The sequence below is a fragment of the Sardina pilchardus genome, chromosome 23, assembly GCF_963854185.1.
Source record: "Sardina pilchardus chromosome 23, fSarPil1.1, whole genome shotgun sequence".
Lineage (NCBI taxonomy): Eukaryota > Metazoa > Chordata > Actinopteri > Clupeiformes > Clupeidae > Sardina > Sardina pilchardus.
The window spans coordinates 21,638,097-21,648,912 of record NC_085016.1 but is presented as its reverse complement, the minus strand read 5'-3'; the positions used below and the strand labels follow the sequence as shown (position 1 = coordinate 21,648,912).

Here is a 10,816-nt window from a genome sequence, read left to right as displayed (position 1 = left end):
CACTCTCATCTGGCGTAATAATCATGGCAACTTGCAAACTACTGGCACTACTACTGCTTGTTGTCTATGGGGACTATTTTCAGATGCTGCGTACGATATCACTGCACCTATGGTACGTTTGCAAGTTGCCTTTTCAATCCGATTCAATCCGATTCCGATTCAATGATCTATGCTAGGCTGAAGCTAAAAGTTGTATCGCCAGACTCACAGAATGGCTGGATGAACGGGAACAAGGTAAATATCGATTGTTTTGCTCGAGGGGAGGTGGAAAATGAGCGTATTTCCAAAAATGGCGGAATATCCCTTTAACAGGTGTGATTATTGAAAATCCCCATGTTATTTTCCCATAGAAAAAATCTCAAGATACCGGATCTCCTTATTTGGGCAAAGATGGTGGCTTTTTTGTAGGCGAACTTCAGAGGTCTAGTCACGAGTAGCCCATCTAATGAATATAACAGCTGTAGACACTTGTCTAATGATGCTTGCGATTGGTGAATGTGGGCGGCGGGAGTATTTTAAATGCCTAGGGACCAGCAGTCACAGAGAACGGACTGAAGAACGAAGTGGGGAGAGAACGGACTGGGGAGAATGGACGGGAGACTCGAAGGGGGACTTGGGGAGGGATGCAACATTGGGGTGGGCAGCGACGAACCGAGGCCGGGCCGAGCGGGACGTTGGAGAGAGGAGAAGTTGCTGAGTGCCGGAGCCGACCCCGAGACGAGGAAAGGCGAAGTGGATGCATGAACACGCTAAGCGTGGAGCCGGACCCGAGACGAGGGAAGACGAGTTGGGAGAGACACACTATGCGTGGTGCCGACACCGGAGACCTGGGAAACGTTCAAAGATTGTAGTCTTTTAACTAATGCCCCTCATTCAAGCTTTACTCAAAAGACTACAATCTTTGTAACAATTGTTTTGTTTTCAACTCACGGCCCGTCACTCAAGAAGTTTTGTCGAGGTCCACGAGTTCTCGTTCAGACGTAGAAAAACAGTGTGGATGTTCTTGGCGAGTTGCGATTCCTCTTCCACCAGTGTGGATGTTCTTGGTGAGTTGCAATTCCTCTTCAACCAGTGTGAGTTAGCTTAAGTTTCAATGTTGCGTCAGCTGCCGACGTGCCGGGTTCTGCTTGGGCCTGTGCGAAACTGACTTGCGTCGCCCAGACCGCGAAATAGACTACAAACTAGCACGCTAACGTAAACTTTTGAAACTTGCCGGTTTACTGAGACGAAAGAAAAAGTTTCAGACTCGTAGAACCGACGACTGTTTTTAACAAAAACTCGCTCCTTCAGGCTCGTAACAAAACTTCAAGACTCTGTTGCTCTTGACTCTGACGCTCTCATTCTGAACTGTGGTTTCATGGATGGCAGAATTGAGGGCGAATCCGAATTCTGGTAAGTATTGATCCCATTTCCTGTGATTAACCACAACATAGGCTGAAATCATGCACTTCATGTTACGATTGACTTTCTGTTAGGTTCGTTTGTGGATGGTAAGTTGTGGTCAATTTGGTGTTCACAGTCCAGGTCTGACAAAGTTCTCTAAAAAGTTGGACACAAATTGAGATCCTCTATCCGACAGGATGAAATCTGGAACTCCTCAGTGACTGAGAATTTACTTGTGGAACAAGCGAGCAATGACCGGCGAAGATGCTGTACGCATGGGGAATAGCTCTACCCAGCATGTATAGTAATCGACAAACCAAGTATTCATTTCTCTCAGGGCTACATGGTAGAGGACCCATGATATATCAACTCCCAACATTTAATTTCGATAGCTGACATCGGTCTGTTGAAGCTTGCCACTAGGTTTCTTGTTTTCGCCTTTGCAAGTCTGACATACCACGCAGGCTCGGACATAACTTCTCACGCCATACCACATTTTAGTCCAAAAGACCACATCATGGAGCTGCTTAGGTTTTGAACATACCCTGATGGCCACACAAGGGGGAGTCGTGGTAAAGCTGCAAAAGGGAAAGTATGAGTTTCTTTGGCATCCAAAGTCGATAATGATACTTGTTATCTGACAGATGAATTTTCCGGTAGATCGAATCTTCGATCAGAGCATACTTCTCTTTTGAGGCTTTGCATCCCTCAGCTAAATCTTGGATTACTTTCTGTATCTCTGGATCTTTGTGTTGTTCTTCCCATAACTGTGTGTTCAGACCAAAGGTTCAGGCAAAGTAAAAAATAAATAAATAAATAAATAAAATAATAAATAAAAGTCAATCAGCAAATAAATTATTAATAAGGCGTCTCCTGGTTTCTGTCCCAGCAGCATGGGGTCTGCCAGGCTCAGGTGGCACTTCAGGAGGACCTGCCACATCCTCCAGGAGCAACCCCTCCTCAGGAAGCGGGGCATTTGCTAGCACTGCCAAGTTGTGTAGAAGAGCAGTTGCCACAATTACAGAGCAGCATTTGTCCGGCGCCAGCTGGAGGCCACCACTGGAGTGGCTGATGCACCGGAAACGCTGCTTCCAGATGCCAATGGCCCTCTCCACGATGTTGCGGGTGCTGGCATGAGCTTCGTTGTGCCTGTGCTCCGCAGGTGTAGCTGGCTGAAGCACCGGAGTGAGCAGGTACGGGTGAAGAGGGTACCCACTGTCGCCCAGGAGCCAGCTATCAGCAAACCCCCCATCTTCGGCCAGCTCATGGAGCCCAGAGTTGGCTCAGACGAAGGAGTCATGTGTACTCCCAGGCCATTTTGCCACCACGTTGGTGACGTGGTGGTGACGTGGTGACGTGGTGACGTGGTGGTACCCGGCCACGTTGGCCGGGTACCCCTTCCGACAGATGAACATGGGCTCATCCTGCGACGGACTCGCAATCTGGATGAGGGTCCCGTCAATTGCTCCAATCACCCTCGGCAGTTCGGCTACTGCATGAAAAGCCTGGTTGGCCTGCAGGATCTCATCAGCTGTGGTGGGGAAGCTGATGGATTGCACATGCTGTAGCAGCAAAGGTGTAACTGCTGCTACAGCACGGCTCACCGAGGCCTTGCTGAGGCCCAGACTGTCTCCGACAACCTCCATAAAGCTCCCTGTGGCATAAAACCGCAGGGCAGTCAACACCTGCACTGTTGGACTTAGTGCAAAGGTGCGCCCTGTTGGTCGCTGGAGCTGGGGCCCGAGGTTGTCAATCAGTTGCCTGATGGTCGCTCCCAGCAGCCTGTATTTTCCAATAATTGCAGCATCCGAATAGATGTCCAATAGAAAGAAATGCCTTCTAAGGTGTGCATTAGTGTCATATACACGACTTCTTCGACGCCTTCTATGGTTCAGCTCTAGAATGCGCTGTAACGCAGCCATGTTTGAGCATTCAAGATGCACCAAGGGGCCCCTTCTTATATTGAAGAACATATTACAATAATAATCACCTGTTTGGAGTGACAAGGTCATTAAAGAGTCACTTCACCCCATAACTCCACCCACTTCACATTTCTGAAAACGGCTTTCAAAATAGACCTCTGAAGTTCGCCTACAAAAAGGATCCAAAGCTGCCATCTTTGCCCATATAAGGAGATCCGGGAGTTAATTGAAGCTAACTGCCTATGGCAAGTTGCATTGTAAGTCACCCCGCGTACACACTGTCTCCGTCCGTCAACGGATCACGGAGGTTGAACCTGCCGTATGTGTATTTGCATACACGTGATCTGATTGGATGACGGATCCGTCGCTGCCTGAAAAGTTGAACATTTCTCAACTTTCTTGACGGAGGCAACGGAGCTGAAGCGACGGACGGACCCACAATGCATTTCGAGTCTGCCCCATGCAAAGTGAATGAGATCCGTTGACGGACGGAGACAGTGTGAATGCGGGGTTAGCTTTGGGGTAGCAAAGATCAAAGTGTGCCGTCTTCACCTGCCGAAGATCACAGTATCCACTAGACGGCAGTGGACAAAACTGTGTAGTGAAAAACGTCTGCATTTCCAATGTCATCATCCCCGCGAGAGTTTAACCGGTGCGATAATTGAAAATCCCCATGTTATTTTCCCATAGAAAAAATCTCAAGATACCGGATCTCCTTATTTGGGCAAAGATGGTGGCTTTTTTGTAGGCGAACTTCAGAGGTCTATGGGCGAGACGTTCTGAAATTTGGAGAGAGAGTGCAGCACTGCTGCAACCAATCAACCATGGTGATTTCGTGTCAATCTGGGAATGAGTGCTGCAGACATGGCTTATCACAGGTAGGCTAATCAGGGCAGCAGGTGTTGGGGCGTTTCAGTCTTAATTTGTAACGACCCGGTGACGTAGTGTCGGACTAGAAGTGCAGGACAACGTCAGCATTCCAATAGTATTTTGGACCAACATGCCATGGCATGTTTTCAAACGGTAGTATGCGCGAGAGAGCAATATCTCCAATACAAAATCAGACGAAATGTTACTTTTGTCGAGAAACACGATTTTTGTCAATATTAACCCTGGTAATAGTACAGTTCACCACTTATGAATATTTTCAATCAATCAACAGCTCAAAATTTTAGGGTGCAGTGACCCTTTAACATGACATCACATACCTGATTAATTAGGGGGCTAAATATATCACCCAGGTAGTAAAAAAAAGTGTAAAAAATAAGCCAGTTGTTGGTGTCAATCGACTAATTGGATTTGGTGATCATGTCATGCCCTGTAGCTTGTCCGTCATATACAAACTTAACTGCATTCAAGGCAGAACATGACTTTTTATCTTGGACCATGTTCTTGGTTCATGTCAGACTTTAGTTTATTCATTGTTATATATGGATTATATTTAATTTGGCTGTAGGTTTCATGTATCACATTTAAGTAGGTGCAGTTTTTGTTGTGAAATGCTTAGTTGCTTCACTATGAGGACTAATATCAAGATTGGTATTACAAAGATAGAAAATATAGGCGACAATGTGTTATGTACAGGTTTCCACAGTGAAATGTTCCTAAATGATATATGTGATCTGTGGTATGACATCATTTGTAATCCCTGCATCTCAGGAAATACAAGAGTGCTGTCATATATGGCCAACACTGGACATGTGTTATGGATGTCATTGGACATGATGTTAGTGGACGTCCTGGCCATGGCCACTTTCTTTAGCACAATCCATGAGTCATGCATGATACTTCACCTGTGACTAAAACAAACACAGCAATATGGCCTGTATACAGTGTATTTAGCGTTCCTAATGAAACATCAGGCATCTGTATTAGTAATGCATTTTTTATTAAGTAACAAAGGAGGAAGAAAAGGCAAAGACAAAAAAGAAAATACATGTGCTGGACATCTATGGATCTGAAAAGAGAGGAAGGCACAATTATTCATAAATACTCATGTGCACTAAGAATTAAACTTGATAATGAACATGATCCTAGAGTATATGCTCACCCTGCGCAGGCATGTACATTGTGACAGATGGGCGACCTGCTTGCTCCATCAAAATTTGCAGCTTGGCGCGTCTATACTCCATCACCTCGTGGTGTCTGTCTTTCTGCTCCCTCAAGGCTGCCAGCTCTTCCCTGATCCCCTGCAGCTCTGATATTTTGGTCCTCTCAGATTGAAGGAGCTCCTCACTACAGGTACAGTTCTTGGTTTTAATTTTTCTTTTCTGTCCCTGTAGGATTTGCCCTGTAGAGGAGCTTCCTGACTGAGAGGACCCAGGGGAGTCAGAAGGACACAGCAGCCTGAGGGAGCTTGAGGCAGGTGAGGTGTCCTGAAGTGATGGTGCTGCAGCTGTTGGCGTTGATGACTGTGATGCATGAGGGGACCAGACATGGGGACTTGGATGGCGCAGGTGAGGACCGTGGGTGCAAAGATTCATTGGCAGGAAGGTTGAAGCAGCAGAAGTTGAAGCAGTGCAGGAACGTGGACGTTGTGGTGGAAGAGGGCTGCCGCAGGTACCTGATGCAGGAGGGAGCAGGAGGGGAGTCCTGTCTTTCGGGAGCCGACGAGCACCCTGGGTGTGGAGAGCCAGTGGCACAGAATCAGTGGCGGACCCAGAGGACAGAAGATGTGGTGGAGGGCCGCCGGACACAGGATAATCAATCCCACCACTGATGCCCTCCAGTGCCACTGGCCCCAAAATCCCCAGGACTTTCTCCTCCTGTGGTGTGAGGAGAGCCGCGGTGTTAACTCCCCCACCAGTTCTATGATGCTCCCTTCTTCTGGCGGCAGCCCTCCTCTTTGTGACACTGGCGTAGTCTTTCCATTTTTTTTCTAATGTCCTCCACGCTCCTGCACCCCTCCCCAACTGCATTAACTTTGGTAGTGATTATTTGCCATGTAGTTTTTTTCTTGGAGTTTGTTATTGCCGTTTTGAATTTGGAGAATAAAATGTTGTTATGCTTCTGAACTTCGTCTAAAAGCATTTCTAGTTCTATCCCTGTGAACTGTGGCTTGCGTGCCATGGTGTCTGAACAAGATGAACATCAGAAATGGACTTAAATAGGCCTAGAGTTTTGAACCATGAACAGGTGGCAAGCAATCACCTCATTACAGTGCATGGAAATGCACTGTATTGATATTCCTTTGTTTTTTCTTTTTCTTTTTATTACAGTGCATGGAAATGCACTGTATTGTTATTCCTAGGCTTTTTCTTTTTATTATTTTTATTTTTATTATTATTCTTCCAGGCCCTAATTTGACTCTAACCGCTTATCGTAGGAACTTGGTTCAAACTTTGTCACGTAGCTCTTGCATCAAAGTTTCGGCCTATTACTTTCCATATTTCTACGACTTTTACTTTTTGAAATATGAAATAAAAACTAAACTTAATTTTGCCATAGACTTAACATTGGCTTTGTGACATCATAATTAGCTTTTAAAGAAATAGAATGGAATCAACTTTGCCAGTGTTCTCTCACTGACTTCAGCAACTTCAATGGAACTTCTTCTCTGTGTCTCTCCATTGAACTGGATAGCTCGCTTCTCATCCCCACTTTCTTTCACTTCTTTTTCTTTACTTCCTCTCACTTTCTCTATCACTCTCTCTATTTCTCCCAATTTCAATCACTTTTCAAAACCATATTTAAAATAACACTTTTTATAGCAAAGCAACCACTATAATTACTTAGTAACAACCTAGCAACCACTTCCATAATGACACCCTGGCAACCACCTTAGCAACCAATGTGATTTCCCTAGCAACCAACGTGATCTCCCTAGCAACCAACCTAGTAACCACTTTTTATAGAATAGTAACCACTTTAATTAGCCTAGCAACACCTTAGTAATCACTTTAACTAGCCTTCCCTAGCATAATCCTTGCAATGACTTTCCATGCACTGGTATTTCCTTCAGGAAATGCTTTTCTAGTTTTTATTATTATTCTTCCAGGCCCTAATTTGACTCTAACCGCTTATCGTAGGAACTTGGTTCAAACTTGGTCACGTAGCTCTTGCATCAAAGTTTCGGCCTATTACTTTTCATATTTCTACGACTTTTACTTTTTGAAATATTAAATAAAAACTAAACTTAATTTTGCCATAGACTTAACATTGGCTTTGTGACATCATAATTAGCTTTGAAAGAAATAGAATGGAATCAACTTTGCCAGTGTTCTCTCACTGACTTCAGCAACTTCAATGGAACTTCTTCTCTGTGTGTCTCTCCATTGAACTGGATAGCTCACTTGTCATTCCCACTTTCTTTCACTTCTTTTTCTTCACTTCCTCTCACTTTCTCTATCACTCTCTCTATTTCTCCCAATTTCCATAACTTTTTAAAACTATATTTTAAAAACACTTTTTATAGCAAAGCAACCACTATAATTACTTAGTATCAACCTAGCAACCACTTCCATAATGACACCCTGGCAACCACCTTCGCAACCGATGTGGTTTCCCTAGCAACCAACGTGATTTCCCTAGCAACCAACCTAGTAACCACTCTTTATAGAATAGTAACCACTTTATTTAGCCTAGCAACACTATAGTAATCACTTTAATTGCCCTAGCATAATCCTAGCAATGACTTTCCATGCACTGGTATTTCCTTCAGGAAATGCTTTTCTAGTTACATATTGAAATTCAATCACTCATTGAACTTATGAACTGTGCAAAATGCACCAATACCCCATTTGTCAATGTCTTTTATTTTGCTCATTATTTCAAGTGCTAACATGAGACCATCACTAATTTGTGAGATATTTCTGTTTATTGTCACTGAAGTCGTTAAGTAATTTAAAGTGTATACAGTATATATAGTTAAATATGCTGTCTCCTTCATGTACAGTAAATGTACATGTGGCTCAACTGTTTTGCCTATGAGCTGTTTGTAACTTCAGTAGGCTAGCAGGCTACCCAAATTGATGGTTCAATACCCACAAAGTGCACATATCTAAATTGTACATCTGCCGTTACATTTCAGTTCCGTTATCTCCCGAAATAGATATAGCATCTATATAATTAAGTACAAGTGCATAGTATTGTTGTGATTCATACAATCACAATTGACATAAGGTACGGCAGGATTTGAACCCCGGTCGTCCGTGTGTTGTGCTTGGACGTTGCCGTTGCACTATGACATGTTGACTCCCAAATGTATATTGTGGCTTAAATAGTAGCCTACATTGTGTGGAAAGGTATGCAGAAGTGAATGGAAAGCATTGTTGATAAAAACGTACAGATTTAAAACAAACAAGGTAAGTACGCTAATAGGCCTATAGCCTACATTTTGCAGGAACGCTAACATTACTGGCTACACTTGGTAAGTAGGCCAAACCAATGACACCAACTAAGAGTTGAAATTGACGTAGGCTATGGTAGCCTAAAATACTCCTGACAAATATTGGCCGGCTCAAGTAAACTGTTTTATTTGCTCACAATAGGTTTAGGCTTTTTGTTGGTGACAGTGACATTGCATTACTTGCATTCTTCATTTGTGCTTGAAAATAGACATAGACACATAGTGGGTGCCTCTCAACATCCCTCCTCGATCGTCGGTTTTTCGGTTGCTCGGTCCTCCGACTATCCCATTGTTGCCGCCCCATCATTCTTTATCTAGATCAGTGAGGAAGACGATTGAGGAAGGAAGGGAGGATCTATAACAGACAAATGATAGGCAGTGACAGAGTATTTCTAGTGGGTGGGGTATTATACGTTGCCACTTTCTCCACCAATGAAATGTAGCGCTGCGTCCTCAACAAAGGTGTTGGAACAACGGTGTTCGAACACCGGAGGTAGCGAATTGCGACACAGGTACGATGCTTTCTGGAAACAGGTGTAACACTGTCGTTGTTTTATCACAAGTTGCGTCGTACCACGGTGGTTTAGCAACGCCGTTGTTAGCTCTTCTAGAAACGCACCCCAGGTCAGCTAAGACACTTTCCATCAAACACCAGAAACTGGCTGGAGCGTTTTTAAGTCCAAGAGGCATAACCTTGAATTGATAAAAACCAGTGTAGGTAACAAAAGCAGTTTTCGCTATGCTGGAAGGATTCATGGTGACTTGCCAATAGCCATAGTTGAGATCTAATGTGGAAAAGACAGAGAAGCCAGCAAGTGACTCTAATAGCTCATTGATGTTAGGCAAAGGATAAGCGTCAGTTTCTGTTACAGCATTTACTTTCCTATAGTCAACACAGAACCTAAGCCCTCCATCTTTCTTAGGTACTAAAACGACAGGAGAGGCCCATCCTGAATAAGATGGCTCGATGATCCCTTCGTCAAGCAGCTCCTTCAGATGTTTTTCTACTATCAGATGTTTTTTCATAGACATCCTGTAAGGCTTCTGCTTGATTGGTAGGTCAGTGTTAGTGCATATGTGATGTTGCAAGAAATCAGTTTTCCCTGGCTTCAAAGAACACAGGTCAGGTTTGGATTCTAACCCTGCATTCACACTGTCTCCGTCCGTCAACGGATCTCATTCACTTTGCATGGGGCAGACTCGAAATGCATTGTGGGTCCGTCCGTCGCTTCATCTCCGTTGCCTCCGTCAAGAAAGTTGAGAAATGTTCAACTTTTCAGGCAGCGACGGATCCGTCAGCCAATCAGATCACGTGTATGCAAATACACATACGGCAGTTCCAACCTCCGTGATCCGTTGACGGACGGAGACAGTGTGAATGCGGGGTAAGAGGTGTCTCAAACTTGCTTTTTCCCATTCCTTCACATCAGCATTCGCTACAGCAAGGCCACTGTTTGCAAAGAGTGCGATAGGAAAAGGCAAAATCACAAAGAGATTCACGGTCTCCTAGTCTTCGACTTCTGACTCGTTCTGCAAGCTCCTCCTTGTAGTCTTCAGACAAGAAAGCAGAAAGAAAATCTTTTTACAACGTCAGCCCAGGTCATCACCTGAGTCCTAGCAATCTCCCACCAGTCGCGGGCTGTGCCATGAAGAACTGCTCTACAAGTAGCCAGAATCTCTGGATCAGAAAGTGGGTGAACAGGCAGAAAGTCATGACATTTAGATAAATACAAAACAATCATCATTTGGTCTTCCATAAGTGGGAAAAGACAACTTGATGTGATAAATTTTCATAGTAAAAAAAGGATAAAAAGTCTGCACACCAGTATAGCTAGGCCTGTCACGATAACAAATTTTGCTGGACGATAAATTGTCCCAGAAATTATTGCGATAAACGATAATATTGCCGTTCTGAGATCATTTTTATCTAATATAATGATAATGGCATAATAATGCAGGTACACCTTTTCAAAGATCAATAACTTGTATTTCTAAAGAATAAGGAACTGGAATGGGAAGACATTTTGAAATATCCACAATAAATGAACAAAACAACCAAAAACAATAAATACAATGGACTCTCAGTCTCTACTTAAGACTCTGTTTAAGGGCCAGCAAATTAAAACGTGACATGCAACAGGGGGCGTGTAGAGTGACAGTTGCT

General features: G+C 43.9%; 1 protein-coding gene across 1 annotated transcript; it reads right to left on the bottom strand.

Annotated features, from left to right (window-relative positions):
* Positions 1-2,222: 2,222 nt before the first annotated feature.
* LOC134071783 (putative nuclease HARBI1) lies at positions 2,223-3,305 on the bottom strand. Its single transcript, XM_062528625.1, has 2 exons — positions 2,706-3,305; positions 2,223-2,645 (listed from the first exon to the last, which is right to left on the bottom strand). Exons 1-2 carry the CDS (start codon positions 3,303-3,305, stop codon positions 2,223-2,225), a joined length of 1,023 nt encoding a protein of 340 aa, XP_062384609.1.
* Between the last annotated feature and the right edge of the window lie 7,511 nt (positions 3,306-10,816).